The sequence below is a fragment of the Dama dama genome, chromosome 23, assembly GCF_033118175.1.
Source record: "Dama dama isolate Ldn47 chromosome 23, ASM3311817v1, whole genome shotgun sequence".
In the NCBI taxonomy this organism is placed as follows: domain Eukaryota; kingdom Metazoa; phylum Chordata; class Mammalia; order Artiodactyla; family Cervidae; genus Dama; species Dama dama.
In genome coordinates, this window is record NC_083703.1 from 29,392,981 (window position 1) to 29,412,758 (window position 19,778).

At 45.5% G+C, this 19,778-nt stretch overlaps 1 protein-coding gene across 6 annotated transcripts in view; it reads right to left on the reverse strand.

Annotated features, from left to right (window-relative positions):
• The window catches only part of FRMD4A (FERM domain containing 4A), a 666,577-nt gene that overhangs the window by 162,784 nt on the left and 484,015 nt on the right, over positions 1-19,778 (reverse strand). For all 6 annotated transcript variants that reach the window (XM_061126256.1, XM_061126255.1, XM_061126254.1 and 3 more), the window contains exon 3: positions 4,832-4,926. In XM_061126256.1, the coding sequence (XP_060982239.1) occupies positions 4,832-4,926 (95 nt within the window). The remainder of the gene's footprint in view (positions 1-4,831; positions 4,927-19,778) is intronic.

The following is a 19,778-nucleotide window of genomic DNA, read 5'->3' on the forward strand; positions in this document are numbered from 1 at the left end:
TCTCTTCCTGGATCTGAAGGGAGTGGGCAGAGACAACTTACACCAGCATCCCTCTGCTCTACTACAGTGGTTTTCAAACTGGCTATACACAAGAATCAACTGGAGAGCTCTCAAAAATCCTGCTCCGGCCACACCCCGACCAATTAAATCAGAACTTCTGGGCGTAGGGCCCAGACACTGGCATTTTATAAAGTGTCCAAGGTGAATCCAATGTGGACTCAAGGTTGAGCACCATGTCAGTAGCAAAAACATTAATTATTTTAAGATCTGATTTATACTAGGACTTCCCTGGTGGCACAGTGGATGAGAACCTGTCTGGCGACACAGGTGACACGGGTTTGATTCCTGATCTGGGAAGATTCCAAATGCCACGGAGCAACTACACCCAAACACCGCATCTACTGAGCCCGTGTGCTGCAACTACTGAAGCCCATGTGCCTGGAGCCTGTGCTCCAAAACATGAGATGCCACCTCAACAAGAAGCCTGAGCACAGAAACAAAAAGTGTAGCCTCTGCTTGCTGCAACTAAAGACTGCATGTGGCAATGAAAACCCAGCACAAACAAAAATATATAAATAAAATTATATTTAAAAAAAAAACTTACACTAGGCTCTTACTTGGCTTCAGAACATTTTAAAGACTGCTAAAATGTCATAGTTTGCATGGATCACCACACTTCAGATACTCATAGATAACCATCTATGGACACCTCAGAGATAAACTGGGTGATTGCTTCCAGACCACCAAAATAAAGTGAATGTCACAAAAATGAGAGCCACATGGATTTTTTGGTTTCCCAGTGCATATAAAAGTTATATTTACACTATACAGTAGTCTATTAACTCTGCAGTAGCATTGTCTAAGAAATCAAGGTACATAATTTAATTAAATATACTTTATGGCTAAAAAAATGCTAACACTCATCTGAGCCTTCTGTGAGCTGTAATCTCTTTTACAAGAGTAACATCAAAGATCACTGATCACAGAAAACCATAAAAAATACAGTAAAATGAAGAAGCTTGAAGTATTGTGAGAATTACCAGACCATATGACACAGAGACACAAGATGAGCAGATGCTGTTGGAAAAATGGCACTGACCGAATGGCTCTATGAAGGGTTACCACACAGACCTTCAGTCTGTAAAAAACACAGTGTCTGTGAAATGCAATAAAAGAAACCATAAAAAACCAAAGTTCACCTGGATATCTTTTTATTTATGCAGAGTTGTTAAAAATAAAAGGGGCTAAATGCACTTGAATCAGAAACAGAAAAAGATATTCAGTGGGAAAAGTGGTGAAATTTGAATAAAGTCTGTAGTTCAGTTACTAACAGTATCAATACCAAGGTTAATGTCTTAGTTCTGATACTCATCACATGGTATTTATGATATTCACATTAGGGGAAGCTGGGTGAGGGGTATATGAGAACTCTGTACTGTCTGTGCAGCTTTTCTGTATAACTATTTATTTCTACATAAAACTTTTAAAAATTGAATTAAAAAAAAAAAACAGAAGATAGACCTAGTAGTAATCCTGCATTGATTAACTAATGATAGGAAATATCCCTGGACACAGGGTCTGGCACTGTGGCCTTGGACACTATTAATGAATGCAACTTAGAGGTGAAGGGAACTTAGAGAATCTTCCAGTTTCGTCTACATTCTGTTTCATATTTCTTTTCTCCATGCCCATCCAGATCCTACAAAATGTCATCAACAGCAGTTCACACTGAAAGGCTCACCGACTATACATATTGTACTATTAGGAATTACAACACTGCTGGCAATTCCTAACACTAGTGCAGTATTTTATAGCTTATAGCACTTTTTCCTTCTTCTTTTTGGCTGTACCATGCAGCATGAGGGAGCTTAAGTTCCCTAACAAGGGATGGAAATGGTGCCCCCTGCACTGGGAGAGTGGAGTCTTAATAACTGAACTGACTGGGAAGTCCCAACAGCACTTTCTAAGTCTTGTTTTGATCTGAATTAGGAAAAAGGCAAATGCATGGGGTATGCCATGGATTGCAATAAAGGACGAAAGTTCAACTGCATTTTATTATAAAATACCCAGTATAGTACCTGCAGAAATCACACACACACACACACACACACAATACACACGCACAATTTGAAAATCCAGTTATTAAATGATCTGGTATTACTGTCTAGCAGTGCCCAGTGTGAGACCAGAGGCAGGATAGAAGACAAGGATAGTGGTTACCGACATATTATCACCACCCTAAACGCTTCCCTGATGGCTCAGATGGTAAAGAAACTACCTGCAATGCGGGAGACCTGGGTTCGAGCCCTAGGTCAGGAAGATCCCTTGGAGTAGGGCATGGCAACCCACTCCAGTATTCTTGCCTTGGGAATTCCATGGACAGAGGAGCCTGGCGGGCTACAGTCCATGGAGTCACAAAGAGTCGTACATGACTGAGCAACTAAGCAGACCGCACAGACCAAGCCTCACCCACAGGCACCATTCTGTGGTCACAGCTTTCATGCATTCCTTTCCCACCAAGAAAAGGAGAAAAGGTCAGATGACCAAAGAGGCCATGAGCCAACGCCTTGGCCCCAGGTGTGGTCAGCCCTTGACTGACAATGCCCTGAGTCAAAAGCTACCCCCGCCTTCCCTTTGTTCTGTCTCCTCATCCTGGTCTCTTGGAGGCCAGTTCCTGATTTCCTAGGGGCCCCTGATACTAACTGTTCCCTGGTGAGTCAGGCCCATCTGCCATCTCTTTTCCAGGAACTGTCTGCCAGCTGCAAAGTCTTGTTCACCGATCTCGGCTGGCTGTCCGCCACGTCTACAATCGCCAGGGGAGCCCTCCCACCCACACCCAGGTGAAGAGGTTGGTGGTGGCCACTCTTCCTCTGGATGGTGCCAGACGATGGTTCATATCCTCCTTATCACCCCCACCCTCCCCAACAGGGCTCTCCAGCTGCCAGTTCACAGTCCAGGGAGAGGGACCCTTCCCTTCAGGCTGCGTGCCTCCAGCCTGCATGCACGTGCACACACACAGACACACACACACTTTCCCCACCAGCCCAGGGGGCCAGGAGAGTCAAGACCTGGAACAGACAGACGTATACACACACACAGGCACACAGACACACTTTCCCCACCAGCCCAGGGAGCCTGGGGCAGACAGGCTCCATCCGATGGGACAGGTGGGTGGTGCTGTGTGGTTTTCCTGCTTCCATCTCTCCTGGGAGCAGAGCAACCTTCTCCCTGACGTTCATTTCTTCCTGGCTGGTGCCATCAGGGCTGTGATCTGAAACCTTCGGCAGGTGTATTTTTTCCTCCTGGGCCCAGGACAATAAGCTCGTTCTCTGACTTGTTGATCCAAAAGGGAAGTCGAATTGGGACCCATCTTGAGTTCAATGGCTCTCTGAGAAGAGGAAATGTACTTGGGAAATGTGAACAATGGGATATGACAAATCGAAACTGTGGTTTCCTTCTAATTAGTGAAAAATGTCTGGGTACCAGTTCAGAGGGTTACAGTGGTTTTCAGGAGAAAGGGTAGAAAACAACTACATTCATGAAAGTGGTTATTCTCCATGTATATTTGTACATTTGTCTTAAAGAATTTTTAAAATTTACTCTGCTGGCTCTTTCCCATCACAGCCCTCCAGGTCACAGCCCTGTTTACGAGGTCCCACCCACAGGCACAGCGATCCTTCTAGACCAGGCGCAGGCAGTCCTGTCTCCCTTCTGGCTCAGTTCTCCGAGGCTCCAGGGCCAGGAGCAGCCTGTTCCTCCCGACTTTCTGGAGCCAGGTGTGACTCTGCCCCCATACTGCTCACGCTGCCACCTGAAAGGTTGCTAATTTAGAGGGTTGATAATCTGCCCAGTTTGCCCCAGACAGTCCCAACTTACACCCTCTTTTACCCACAGGGTCCTGATATGGATGATAAATGCTGCGGCCGCCCCATCCATCTGCAGCTCCCAGAGGGTCCTCACACACATGCACCTGATCATCTCCCCCACTGACCAATATGATGCCTCCAGTCCGTGCTCCTGAGCCCAGCCTGCTTCAATGGGACCCGCCTCCCTGAGTCATCTTGTCCAGATGCTAACCTAACCCTAATCTATTAACGTTTTAGGACATCGTCTCTGTAATTCTAAGGATCTGGAGGAGCATGTGTGCAAGTGTGTATGTGTATGCACAGAGGAGCTAAAACTGTAAAACATTTGCTTAGAACAAGTGTATTGAGGAATTGGTGCAGGTGTACACCGTACTCTTTTATTAACAATATATTAAGAAGGAAATTGAAATTTTAGTAAAGATACTCCTTCCTTGTGTTGCAAAACACCATCTTAGAGAGCCAAATTGAAAGATCACTGAACACAAATGTACTTTTCATCAGATGAGCAGTCTGAATTTTCCATTTTTATAGTCTACTTCATCGTTGACAGTGAAACTGCACAGATACTCTTCATTTTGAATTTATCATCGCACTGACTTCCTGTTATTGTTATTCCAACACTAAAAAGAAATCCTGCATTTCCAGACGTTTTCGTTTAACTCTAACAGAAAACAAACCCAGACAAATCTACTTTTTTAAAAAAAGAAACATTTCAGTTCTGAACACGCACCGGCTTGATTATAAGAACTGGTTTACCTAATAATTTCATAATATGAGCATCACCCTAATTATATCCTTTGGCTGTTCCAGGCATGATCACAAGGCCTTTGAAATTCAAATGATGAACCTGGACTGACCCTGAACCGCGAGACCTAAGTGGCCTGCAGCAGCCTTCACTGTGGACAGTTGAGACAGTGCAATTTCGGGTTCCATATTTTCCCTTCTCTGAACACATGGGTACTTACGTCTCATCCGTGAAGGCAATTCCAAAGTATTCCTTCTCCTTCAGGTTGAAGTGAGAGGCCACGAGGTCAAGCAGCTCCTTGGCCAAAAGCTTGGGCTGGAGAGAGAACAAAGTGGAAGAGTAAGTGATGAGAGATTCCATTTCCTGAAACATGCAATCTCAATCTCATATTTCTTGAAGGCAATGTCTCAAAGTTCAAGAACATCCATACACATGGTTTTTATAAAACCCAAGGAGTTGACAATGAGGACAGGGCCATCAGTGGACTGAGACCTTCTGACTTGTTTACTGGTAGTTTGTTTTATCAACAAATGGTACTTGCTCACTGACAAGGCTGTCAGACCTCACAGCTCTCCTCCCCCACACAGGAGAACATTTTATACTGAGTTGACAGGAAGATATCTTATTTTAAATATATATATATATATATGTACATACATACATATACATGAAAGTGAAGTTGCTCAGTCATGTCCGACTGTTTGAGACACCATGGACTGTAGCCTACCAGGCTCCTCCATCCAAGGGATTTTCCAGGCAAGAGTACTGGAGTGGGTTGCCATTTCCTTCTCCAGGAGATCTTCTGGACTCAGGGATTGAACCCGGGCCTCCCGCATTGTAGGCAGACGCTTTACCATCTGAGCCACCAGGGAAGCCCCTTATATAAATACATAGTCATACATACGTAATGAGCCACCCTGGTGGCTCAGATGGTAAAGAATTTGCCTGCCATGCAGGAGACATGGGTTTGATCCCTGGGTTGGAAAGATCCTTTGGAGAAGGAAATGGCTGCCCACTCCAGAATTCTTCCTGGGAAATCCCATGGACTTGAGGAGCCTGGCAGGCTACAGTTCATGGGGTTGCAAAGAGCCAGACAAGACTAAGCAACTAACACTAACATATGTAATATGTAATATAAATATGCTGTGACATACATTAAACATATATTGCATAACACAAATGTTATATAATACTACAATATAGTAATACTGTAATTAATATATTATAGAATGTGAAGATAGATATATTGGTTTGGCCAGTAAGTTCATTTTGATTTTCCCATAAGATATAATGGGAAAACTTGAACTTCGTAGCCAACCTTATATATATGTATGTATGTATGTATGTATGTATATATTTACCATGCACTTATATAGTATTTGCTATGTGCTAGGGCCTGTTTCAAGCACTTTACAAACACCAGCTTCTTTAGCCCTCATCACAACTCTATAAGGTGGTTCTATTATTAATTCCATTGTATGGGGAGGAAACAGGCGCCCAAAGATTAAACATCTCTCTTTAAGTATTGGGGTTGAGATTTGAACCCTGGTTCCAGAGACCACCCTTGACTACTCTATGCGTGGGGGTGTGTGTGTGTGTGTGTTGGTTGCTCAGTCGTGTCTGACTCTTTGCGACCCCATGCCCTATAGCCCACCAGCCTTCTCTGTCCATGGAACTCTCCAGGCAAGAATACTGGAGTTAAGTTGCCATTTCCTTCTCCAGAGGATCTTCCCAGCCCCGAGATCAAACCAGCGTCTCCTGCATTGGCAGGCAGATTCTTTACCATCTGAGCCACTCGGGAAGCCCAGATCATTCTATACGCTCCCATAATTTAAAATTCAAACAATAAAAGTAGCTTCCTGCCAGAAATGTTAACATTAAGGCCAAAGGAACTTAAGAATAGTTATTTAAGAATAAACCAAAAATCTGCCTTTCCAAGAATATTTTTATCCAAGAATATTTTTATCATGAACACTTTCCTGAAGATCTCTGCCAATCTAAAGGAGTATGTCAGAGCCTTAGGTATGAAATCATTGTAGCTGTTTGCACTGTCAATACATCCATCACTCTGGCCTATCACTGTTGAGATGACTACAGACTACCAGGCTCATATTTTATTTTCTTGGGCTCTAAAATCACTGTGGACAGTGACTGCAGTCATGAAACTAAAAGGCGCTTGCTCTTTGGAAAAAAAGCTATGACAAATATAGAGAGCATATTAAAAAGCACAGACCTCTCTTTGCTGACAAAGGTTCATATAGTCAAAGCTCTGGTTTTCCCAGTAGTCATGTATAGATGTGAGAGCTGGACCATAAAGAAGGCTGAACACCAAAGAATTGATGCTTTTGAACTGTGGTGCTGGAGAAGACTCTTGAGAGCCCCTTGAACAGCAAGGAGATCAAACCAGCCATCCTAAAGGAAATAAACCCTGAATATTCATTGAAGGACTGATGCTAAAGCTCTAATACTTTGGCCACCTGATGCGAAGAGCTGACTCACTGGACAAGACTCTGATGCTGGGAAAGACTGAGGACAGGAGAAGGGGGTGGCAGAGGATGAGATGGTTAGATAGCATCACCAACTCAATGGACTGAGTCTGAGCAAATTCCGGGAGGTAGTAAAGGACAGGGAAGCCTGGTGTGCTGCAGTCCACAGGGTCACAAAGAGTCAGACGCAACTTAGCAACTGACCATCACCACCACCACCAGGTTCAGACGTAGGAGGGGAAGGAAAGGCTGATAATACAGATGTGGAGCCAAAAGGTATCAACTATTTCTAAATTGCCTCCAAGATCAGGCTTTTGCAGATGCATTGCCTTTATTCTACAACAACTGCCCTGTTCCAAGCATACTCGTTGGATGTCTCTAAGCACAAAGCAAGAAAGGATGCAAGGAGAGAAAACGTGTGTGTGTGTGTGTGTGTGTGTGTGTTTGCATTTACGCACATCAGTATACCATTCCTGAGTATATTTCCTGCTCTGGTGGTTACTTTGTTCCATTCTTCTATTAAGAGGGTGGATAAGATGTGTAAATCAAGAGTTACGTAGCAGGCTTGTCCAGTGGTTGGGAGCCTACCAGCCAGTGTTAGGGAAACGGGTTCAACCCCTGATCTGGGAGGATCTCACGTGCCACGGAGCAGCTGGGCCCGTGCACTGCAACTACTGCAGCCCGAAAGCCTCAGCCTGCGCTCCACAGTGAGCGAAGCCATCACGGTGAGAAGCCCACGCACAGCAACTGAGCAGCCCCCACTCGCTGCAACTGAGGAAACCCTGCGTGCAGCGGCAGCCAGCCAGCACAGCCAAAAATAAAATAAATAGAAATTAATTTTAACAGAGTTACGTAACAGTTTTAGAACTAGCATATGATCTCGCAATTCCACTTCTGGGTATTTATCCAAAGTAAACAAAAACACTAACTTGAAAAGACATACGTACCCCCTTGTTCACTGCAGCATTATTTACTACAGTCTAGACATGGAAACAAGCTAAGTGTCCATCTATAGATGAATGGGTAAAGAAAATGTAGTATATACACACAGTGCAGTTTTATTCAGCCATAAAGAAGAGGGAAATTTTACCATTCACAACAACATGGGTGGATCTTGAGGGTATTATGCTAAGTGAAATAAATCAAACAGAAAAAGACAAATACTATATGGTCTCACTTCTATGTGGAATCTAAAAAAGAAAATTAAAAAACACTTCATAGATCCACAGAACAGACTGATGGTTGCCAGAGATGGGGGGGATGAGTAGGGGTGGGTGAAATGGGTTAAGATGGTAAGAAAAAAAAAGAGTTACAAGGCAGTTTAGTTTCTTATTTCACTTTTTTGGTGCCACTAAGGACTGTACTGTGTCCCCCCCCCCCCCCCCCAAATTCATATGTGGAAGCCCTAAACCTCACTGTGAGGGTATCAGGCAGTGGGGCCTTTGGGAGCTGATCAGGGTTAGATGAGGTCATGAGGGAAGGTTCTCATGATAGGATTAGTGTCCTTATAAGAAGAGATCCCAGAAAGCTGGCTTGCTCTCTTTCCACCAGGTGAGGACACAGTGAGAAGGCTGCAGTCTCCAAGTGAAGAAAAGAGCCCTCATAGAGCCCAACCAGGCTGGCACCCAGACCTCGGACTTCCACCCTGTAGAACTGTGACAAAATCAGTGTCTCCTATTTAAGCCTCCAGGTCTATTGTATTTGTTAGGCAGCCCAGGCAGACTAAGACGGGGCACTTCCTTTGATCCAACAAACATTTATGGAGTGCCTAAAATGTGCAGGGCACTAGCGAACCCTGCAGGAGATACAAAAATGCACAGCACACAGTACTTGCCAATAGGCCCTTAGACTCTCATTAGGGCACAGAGTAACAGCTAGTGTTCATTTCAAAAAGACAAAGCAGATGGTTCCGTCTCTGCCGCCTCATCCTGGGCTCCCAGCATGGCAGTCTCAGGGTCTCATCACCATCAATTTACCAATGAAAACTGCCAAAAATGATGAGAGTGGTTTTGAAGTGGGGGCAGAGCTTCCTCCCCGCAAAAAGACATAAATCAACAGGAGAATCCATTTTGGTAAATCAATGTCATCCCATATGCAATACTTCCATTCACACTAAGGAAGGCAGAGGAGTAAATGTGGTACATCTCAGAGCATCATTAATGAGTGACAAGTAGAATCCAAGGGGAGGGAGGTTCTTGAAGCTTCAGGCTATATTTGCTAAGGGATGCTGTGGGGCTGTGTTGCTAGCATCACCTCCATCCCCACAAGTACCTGAATGCCTAGATAAAAAGTATTTAATGCAGAGGCTGTGACCCAATAGAGGGAGGCAAGGCTGATTTTTACATTGTAAAGTACCACAACTCATCTTTCCAAATGCTTGCATCCCTTTCAGAGCAGTCACAGCATTTCTATGATCTGCTATTTCTTTAAACATTTTGATCATCTTTGGGATCTACCTTTGAAGCTTGTGTCACATGTGTAAAAGCATCCTCGCTGGTCTCGGAACAGATTTGATTTTTTTTTTTTTAACGGCAAAAGTCACATGAGGTCAACTCTGGTGAATGGTGATAGAGGGTGCATGGGGGAAGCACATTGGATCAAACTGGTTTTCCAGAATGAGGTGTGACTAGTAATTCATTATTTGTGGGTTCTTAGAGGTAATGGGGAGATTCCCAGACCAAACTTGGAAATGATGGAAATAAGATTTCCTTCTCTTTGAGAGTTAAACTTGAAAGCCATCATCTCAAGGGAAATGACCAGAGGTATACAAATTTACACAAGAAAAGAAGAGAGTTAAACTTGAAAGCCATCATCTCAATGGAATTGACCAGAGGTACACAAGTCTACCCAGGAAGAGAGTAGAAGCCATCTATCACATGACTAAATACTGTAATCGTTCCATAGAATGGGCTGGTCTGTGTGCAGGAGAGGTGTGGGGGAGTCTGGGAAAGGGAAGTGAGCTGGGAAAAGCCGTGTAGTCTTAGCCCATCGGCCTTAAATGTTAATATCTGAGTCCCAGCGGTAAGGCCTTTTCTCTGCAGAAATGGAGGCATGGGGCTACCTTAGCAAGTCATCTGAGACACTCAAATTACATATTTAATTCCCGTTCTTTCAGTCTCATGCCTTTCAAAGAACTTACTGAGGTACTGCCAGGTCCTTCATATGAGTAGTCGCCTATATGATGACATTATCAGCTAGATGAAGAGATTTTCGTGAGTTTCCTTGCAGTCCAGTAGTTAAGGATTCACCTTCCAATGCAGGAGGTGCAGGTTCGAACCCTGGTCAGGGAGCTAATAATATCCCACATGGCTCAAGACCAAGAAACCAAAACATAAAACAGAAGCACTCTTGTAACAAATTCAATAAAGACTTTAAAAATGATCCACATCAAAAAAAATCTTAAAAAAATAAGACACACTCCTCTTCCACTGTCATGGTGACTGGCAATGCCCTAGCTGGTAGCCACTCTACCTCAGACAGCAAGCTCTCCCACCCACCTCATGGATGAGTAGCATGAGTGAGAAATAAACCTCACTGTTAAGTTTCCACTGTGACCTTAGGGGTTGGTTTGTCATCAGAGCATAACCTAGCTTATCTAATTGATTCAGGCATTGAAATTTTAATTCCCTATATGGTAGGTTTAAAGCTGTTTAAGGCATCAGTCAGTGATTCCCCGATCTTGCAAACTAAGACAATATCCCACCTTGACACGGTGGTGATTAATGAACTTACATCGTTCAGAACGTTTCCTAAACTCATTTGGTGAACACTGCTGGGTAAGCAGAAAGCTTTATGCTATTAGTTACTTTGAAGGGACGTTTACAAAATGTGCTGATTATAATTTGCCAATTACTTGTGCTGTAAACATTTGTGGAGCTTTGCAGGATTTGGGTGGGAGCGAGGCCAGCCAGGTGGCCTGTAGACTGGTCAGGTTATACAGGACAAATGTGGCTGAGGCCTCAATGCCAATGTGAGCAAGGCAAGCCCTACACATTGTGAGTTAGAAATAGCCTGTTCTGGGTCACTGGTGCCATCCAGGCTCTCCGAGGTCACGACATTTAAGACTGACTTTCTCTCAACCCATAATGAATTTTGTTCACTCCATAGCTTTTCTCATTTTCTTTTCCTATCTCAGATTCTTTTCCTATGTGCCCTTCTAGGCTTTTAATCCTCCTTATAACTGACAAATAGAATTTCTTTATAAACGTCTTACTCTACCATGCAGATCTGAGTTCCCAGGGCTCTGGACTGTTCCAGTGGGAAACTGCACATACCTGCATGGACAGGGTTCCAGAATGGGCCCCGTCTATACTGGCTTCCAAGGTGGGACATGATTGGATTGTAAAGATCAAAAGAACACTTCACATGGACACATGGCTATACAGTGCTCTGGGCACACATGATCCTTCTAGCTGACCTTGTGAAATGTGCAGGCAAAGTGTGCTGAGAGGAATCAGCTGACCAGATGGTACCCTAGTTCCTCTCTAGTTCTCCACAGAATATTTTTATTATTAATCACACAGTCTACTTTCCACTTAACATGGATCCATTCAAGAGAGATGCTCTTAGACAAACTGTGTAACTTCTACAAACCTCAGCATTTTCCTCTATAAAATTATGAACTAGATTGATGAATTAAGACTCCTGCCCTTGGATTCTTTATTCATTAAGCTTTTTATTGAATTTAGTTCCTTCCTTCCCTAAAACCTGCCCAATGTTCTCAAGGGTCTAGTCACTCTTTCTAAAAGACTCTGCAACCATTCTGGATCTCCCTGGATCTCTTAAATCTATCAGTTAACATAGCCACCCTTCTTATACAATCTTGGGTAAGTCACCTGACCTCTCTGCACCTCAGTTTCCTTGGCTGCAAAATGGGGATGATCTCCATGCCCATATCATAGGACTGCAATGAGGACTTAATGAATTAATACTGACCCACATTAGGTGCCAGAGCAAGTGTTTGCAACAAAGTGGATGTTCTATGTGTTCACTATTATTTCAGATGCTCATTATCTCACCTATGAATTACTATAATAATCTCCTAAATGGTATCAAGTTGTAAAGGCCAGTCTGGTATTTAAGGCCACTCTTTTGAATATAGGGCCTATCCAATCTCACTTTTCTCCAATTCTCTCCCAAAGTGCTCATTTCTGTCCAATCTGTTTGTATCAGAGTGAAAAAAAAACAACAACAAAAAAAAACCCACCAATCTCATTTCTATTTCCAAACCTTTGCCCACAATATCCTCTCTCTCCTGCCCTCTCCCATTAAAATTTTATTTTGCTCAAGGCCCACTTCTTCCAGGAAGGACCCTGGATCATCCCATCTCTAAATAGTCTCATTCTCCTCTGAACTCCTCTAGCATTTACCACAGGGATTTTGTTCATCCTTGGCATGCATACTCTTACACTGCAGTAAATTTATTTATTTTTATTATTCTTTAACATTTTTTTAAATTGGGGTACAGTTGCTTTGCAATGTTATGCTAGTTTCTGCCATGAATCTGCTATATATATATACAAATATATCTCCTCCCTCTTCAGCCTCCCTTCCCTGCCATCCCACCCCTCCACTTCATCATTGAGCTGAGTTCCTGTGTTATACAACAGACTCCTACTAGCTATCTATTTTACACATGGTAGTGTATATACGTTAACCCAATCCTCCAGTTCATCCCTCTTCATGTCCATCCACTCTCTATATCTGTGTCTCTGTCCCTGCCCTGCAAATAGGTTCACCTGTACCATTTTTTTAGATTCCACATATATGTGTTAACAAACAGTATTATTTTTAATTCAAACATTTTTTAAAGTATGGTAAAACACACATAACATAAAATTGAGCATCTTAACCACTTTTAAGTATGCAGTTCAATATTAAGTATATTCACACTGTTGTGCCACCCTAGAATATTTCCTCTTGCAAAACAATTCCCCATTCCCCCCTCCTCCAGCCCCTGGCAACCATCAGTCTGCTTTCCATTCCTATGAACCTGACTACTTCAGGTACCCCATCTAAGTACAAGCATAAAGTGTTTGTCCTTTTGTGGCTGGCTTATTTCACTTAGCATAACATCTTCAGAGTTCATTCACGTCGCAGCAGGTATCAGAATTTCCTTACTTTTCAGGGCTGAATAGTATTCCACAGTATGAATGAACCACATTCTGTTTATTTATTGATCCACTGATGGACACTTGGGTTACTTGCCTGTTTTGGCTTCTGCAAATAGAACAGGGTGCTCTGAACATGGTGAATTATTTTGTGACATGACTTGCTGTGCCCTGTAATGGGCTGAATGATGACCCCCTCCCAAAAGGTCTATTCTAAATGCTGGAGCCGGTGAACATGACCCCCGATTACAAATGATGTGATTATGACCCTTGAAAGGAAGTGCAATCACACAGATCCTTCTAGGAGAGAGAAGGATGGAGTTCTGATGCATACAGCCACACACTAGAGGACCGTGTGAAGATAGAGATGGGAGTGATGAAGCCACGTGTCAGGGAAGGCTGGCAGTCACCAGAAACCAAAAAGAATGGATTTTCCCCTCCGGCTTCCAGAGGAAGCTGAGCTCTGCTGACAGCTTGACTTTGGCTTCTGCCTTTCAGAACTGTGAGAGAATGTGTTTGTTATTTCAACCACCCAAGTTTGTGGTGATCTGTTACAGCAGCCTCAGAAAATGAACGCACACCTACAGACAGAAGCCCCGCAGAGCCTGGCGTTCAGGTCCTACCAACAGGAAAACCCAAACCTTTTGGTTGTTTGAGACATAAAATGGGGTCTCCGCAGAAAGCCCTGTACTCTTTATAATGCCATTGACCCGGGCAAGGAATCCCTAAACACAATCCAGCTGGGGACACCTTTGTCTCAGGGGCTGATTGGAGGCAGCCGGTAGCTGCCAGCAGCTTTAACTCAGTCATTTCTCCTCTCAAGCCCTTTCCTGTCATCTTCCATTTCTTGGGGGCAACTCACAGATTCGAAATCAATGGAATGGCTACTTCTGAATGAATTGCATTAAAAATATTAAAACCTCACACATCTCCCATCTGTGCTTTGGGAGGAATCACGGGGCTGGGAGACTGAGAGATCACCCTCTCCCCTTTTCTTCCTCCCCAAGGCTGTTCTAGACAACTCACTTGTGGCCACAGAGCCCCCCGTGACCGCCAGGCTGCTGAGGACAGCTGGGTCATACCTGCCCCTGGGCACCGGGCACTGCCAGCCCCCATCCCAGAAAAACGTGATTCCCGCCCTGAAGAAGGTGGCGGAGGCGGAGCAGCTGTAGGGCGGCACAGCCCTGTGCCGAGAGTGGAAAGAAAGCAAGCGAGGTCAGCGTGCTCTTTCTTCCCAACTTCTCTGAAAACCTAGAGGGAGACTGGGAGGTGAAGAGGGCCAGCTCTGAATTAATGATGCCAGAACTTGCCTGCGGCCTCTTTGAAGCCCTGCCTGTTATTGTTTCCTGGAGCAGCTGGGAACCTAGCTCCCGCCCTTCGCCCCCCTCTCCCCGCGCCTGGGGGGGCTCGGCAATAAGCAGCGGACAGCTGATTGGCTGCTGCTCCATCCCACCGGCGATGGAGAGAATGCATGAGGTCATCCTGCACACAGCCGCGGGTCTGGCTGCGTTTCCCCTTCCCGGTCATCCGCTTGATGCTCTTGCTGATTAGCTGGGGAGGTGGGCTTCCTTCCTGTCTCTTCCAGCAGCCCCTGGGTTCCCGTGGCTGGGGGCAAACGCCGGGCGGCTTTATGTAGGCTGATTGGTTCTTCAGTGCCCCCAGGTGCCTGGGATAGGCAGGGGTAGAGATGGGGGTGTTGTAAATCTCAGTGGGTCCTGACAGAGAGAGCATCTCACCATCTGGGAGGTCCCCATTCAGTCTGAACCCCAACTCATTAGAGGACAGGAGACGAATGGCTGACGTCCTGCTCAGGAGGGACCAGCAGCAGAGCATCACAGCAAAGCTGACTCCAGACACAGCCAATACTAAGGGTTTCCGTTTACTGGTGCAGCATCTCTCCCAGCAGAGAAGTGAGTCAATCCTCACTCAGGAGGCAGATGTCAGGATCACCCCAATGCAATACAGGAGGAGCCAAAGCCCAGAGAAAGGACTAACTTGCTAAATGCACAAGGCTAGTAACCAGCAGATTTAACTAAACGATCAGGCGGGTATAAGTCACCTAGGAACACTGGATTATATAAAGAGCCACTGACTGGTTACCCAACCCACGTTTAACTGATAAGGCAGGAAACTAAGATTCATGGGGCTGAGAAGCCTGTCCATGGACAAGGGAGATCACCTTAGTGATCAGCACACATGGGGCCAGGACAGCCCTTTGCTAGTCCACACTGGACTTCACTGTTGGCCCGCCTGCCAATGTAGGAGACACAGGTTTGATCCCTGGGTTGGGAAGATCCCCTGGAGAAGGAAATGGCAACCAACTCTTGTATTCTTGCCTGGGAAATCCCATGGACAGAGGAGCCTGGTAGGCTACAGTCCACGGGGTCGCAGAAAAGAGTCAGACACGACTTAGCAACTGAACAACAACAGTCCACTTAAGCAGGTGGTTTGAGAAAAGGCTGCAATGATCTGAAACAGGAAGGAAAGAAAACGAGAGGGCATCAATCACGTGGGAGTCCTGGCAGACAAAAAGCTGTCACTGCACACACCATGCTAATGTCCAGGTTTCCTGGCTCTTTCCCACTTTCCCTCCAGCTGCCACTGCCCCTCTGCCCCGAGGCACCACCATATTCTACAGCCCCCCGCCCCCCTCCAGGTTCTGGGCTGCATGCTTCACTTATATCATCTTATTTCATCTTCAAAGCAAACCTGTAACACGTTGTACGCATGCAGACACTGGGGCTTAGAACGGTCACTGTGCCCAAGGCACCACCCCCCAGGGGCACAGGGCAGACGAGGGGCTCAAGACCGGGACTGACTCCAAAGATTTGGTTTTAAAAGCTGCATAATCCAGCAAGTAACAGACAGCACAGACAGGAAGAGTTTGAAGCTGCGTTTTTTAAACGCAACAGAATTCTGCCAGACAATATGTTCCTGGAGGGCAGGATCAGGTTTGATCAATATGTGTAGCCCTGCACCCAAGCACAGTGCCTGGCACACAATAGGTCCTTAATAAAGGTGGTTTGTTATTTTTTTTAATTGGTAGATCGGGAAGGAAAGGATGTATTGTGTCTGTAGTCCTAACACCTCCGTTTAGTGCATCTTTTCCTCCAACCTGACTTCTCCCTACAACAAACTCCCTTTAACCTCATCCTTCTGCCTCCTCCCCATTCTCGCTCTTTCCAACAGATCCTGTCATTTAACCCAGCATCAGGGACTTCCAGGGAATAACCTTTGGTTTCCCACTTACTTGGCCCCTTCTTTTATACTATTCTTATATATTATTATTTATGCGATACTAATGTATTCCCTTGTTCTCATCCTCTTATTTCCACATGGTTTCTTCCACATTTTGCTAAGATACATCCTGGTCCCAGTGTGGGGAAAAGTTGGGGTTGCTATCAGTCTGGGAAGCTGAGTCTTTCTCATCTGTGCATTTGAATGATGCCCAATGGGAAGGCTCTGACAGGCGCACATAATCATTACTCCTCCAGAAATGCAAAGTGCTCCTGCCAGCCGGCTGGGGAGCCTGCTTTATTCAGGGTCTGCTCCCTGGGGACTCCGGGTGGGCGGGCAGGTGTTCAGTAGGGAGCGCCTGCTGATTAACACAGTAGTCCCCCAGACTCCAGCCTGCTCAGGGCAACGTCACGCAGACTGCTCGTCCAGGGTGGCTCCCCTCGGCAGCCTCTCTGAATTCATGAGATGATAACCGCTTCAGTGAGGCGAAAACACAAAAAGATGCACGGTGTTCAGACGGTCTCTATAAGGTCGGGCTGGCTGACAGTCTGCAGCCCCAGTTTGGAGATTCTGGAAGCAAATATGGAGGATGCTAAGGGTCTTGGGATCCATCGCCCACGTCATCATGTCTACCACTTCTATTTTTCCCTTTAACTCAAAGCTTGCCCTACATACCAGGTCATGACCCTATTTTGTCCTACCGTGAGTGATAAATTACTATTTTTGACGTAAACCACCCTGGAAGGTGAAGTGAGTTCTCCAGGATGAAACTGGCCAATTGGTCACCTTTCCAATGGGACCCAAACCCATTCAAACTCGAGGTCTCCATGACACTGCACACTGAGTTCTTCTCTTTGCCTAACATTCAGGCAAGAGTGAAGAAGAGCATCGTTCCAGGGTACAGGACATCGGAGCTTCGAAATTAGCTCTGTGTGGTTCACTGGAGGCCATGGAACCTAAGGCAAGGCTCGACCATTCCAACCATAAATTCTGTAGTCCATGGTATCAAGGAGCTCTTAGGAGTCTCATTAGTAAGGGGACGATATGGCAAGCGCAGAGAGGAAGAGTTAGGGTAGAGCCATTTTCTGGGACAGGTACATGTGATGTACCGAAGGATGGCACCTACTGTCTTATGCCAAGGGCATGGATGGTTTTCAGAGAGTATGGCTTCATCACCCACACACAGGAAATAGAGAGCTTGCCTTCTAGCATGATGATGGGGAGAGTGGGATATTGTGAGGGGCTTAAAAATATATATGATGCTGTGATGGATCTTAAAATGTAAGCGCCCCTTTCATGCAGTCTAGTCAGTGGATTTGTAGTCAGACGCCAGGGCTTGGAAACCCAATCCTATTCAATGTGTAACATGACTGGCATTTATTTTCACTTTGAAACATTGGAACAATATACCTACTTCATGGGTTGCTGTGAGGAGTCAATACGTGATCATTTATAAAATACCTGGTGCATGAAGGTGCTGAATAAATGCATACTCTCCTTTTCTCCTTCCATCAGTAACAGAATCCCCATACAAATTACTTATCCCCTCATCGCTTTGACATGGGCCTACTCTGATCGGAATCTAAATCTTCTTTTGAGTGAACTATCAAATCCTTTATCTCAGGGACCACGAATAAATCATCACTAGGCAATAAGGAGAAGAGAAAGCAGACAACTTCCCTTGGAAACGAACTTGTTTGGGTAGACTTGCCCTAAATAGTACCCATCTCTGCTCCCAGTGTCTGCTCAGTGATGCTTGCCTCCATTCACTACAGTGATGCACTCTCTCACATCAGGCCTTGTCTCCTGCTTCTTTAGTGTTAAAACGACATTTACTGGCCAGAAAGAAATCTCTCTGCTGCTCCAGGGACTTATCGGAGGCATGGTGCTGGCTTTCTGAGTTGGTTAGCATTTTAATTTGGAAGTTCCCCAAAGCTCCTCCCCGCAGACCCTCCCCCCATGGCTCTTGCAAATTGCTGGCAGGTACAAGCTAGAGAGAGACAGTGAGCTCTGCCCATGATGTCATTTCCAATATAATTAAGAAGGCACTCTTGCCACCCGGGTGGGAGAAAGATGAGAAAGGCGCTGGTGTCTCAGGAGGTAAGGGAGGGGAGAGCAACTTTTGGCTGAGGAATATTTATTCCTGAAGAGCTGTTTCACTGAAGTCAGCCGACAACAAAGCAAAAGCACTGCAGCCCCTCCTGTGCAATGTGCTAATTAAGTGGATGAGAACAGATGATGTGCTACGAGGTCCAAGGAAAAACTGGGCCTGTAAGACCCTCATTCTCAGATCAGAAATACTATTTTATTATTTGCCTACATTGCCCCCCAGCCCCACTTTCAGAAGGCTTGGAGGAAGCTTACAAAATTTTAGATGGTGTAAACTAGGGGGATTAAAACACTAAATAAGACAGACTCCACTGAAGGTGATCACATGTTGTGAAATAAGCTAGCTCCTGGTGCTGACCAGGTAACACCAGTTTTGTTAGCAGACCCAAGAAGCACACTAAGTTCTCACACACAGGCAAGCCTTTCCTGGGAGTGCATCCAAGAAGAAATTTATCGATTGGTCCCACACGGGAAGGGACAGCAGACAGCATGTCTTCAGCATGGTCCCTGGGAAGGACAGGACTGTTCCGCAGTTTAGTCCTCTAAGCACCATCCTCTCCGCTTGGAGCAGGTTTTAAAGCGGTCTCCGGAAGCCCGATAGGATATTCTGGGACTGGCCTTATGTTTGATTTATTTACATAAGTGAATTTGGCTGGAAATTTTGGAGGCGATATTTTATTAGGTTCTTAACACATGTTCGCGTCAGCCATTAGGCAGCTTGGCACTGATGTTCTGTCTTGACTCTGAAGCCAAGCCACCGAAGAAATTGGCAGGCAGTCCAATTCAGGCAAACCACACCAGCCTCCTGCAGACTGATAAGGTGAGAGGAAGGAACTGCATCCAAAAATTCACAATGGGAAAAAGGAGAAGCAGGTGAGCTGAGCCAAGTGCCCTTGGACACGGGGGGGGGGGGGGGGCGGGGATGAATCTAAGGTGCTGATACAAGGCCAGGAGGCAGGGCTGGTCTGCATGTGCATCTCATCTTGGGAAGGTCTGCAAGCCCACCGGGAGGAGACCTCCACACCAAGGGGGTAGGCGGGAGCCCTGTTCTTTCCTTTACTGCTGGGCTTTCCCACTGCACATTCGCTCCCAGGGCTGCCCGGCCCCTTTCTCTTCCTTTGCTGCCCCTACCACCTTTTTTTTGGCCTCTCAGTGTAGCATGTGGGACCTTAGTTCCCCAACCAGGGATTGAACCTGTTCCCCCTGAAGTGGAAGCATGGAGTCC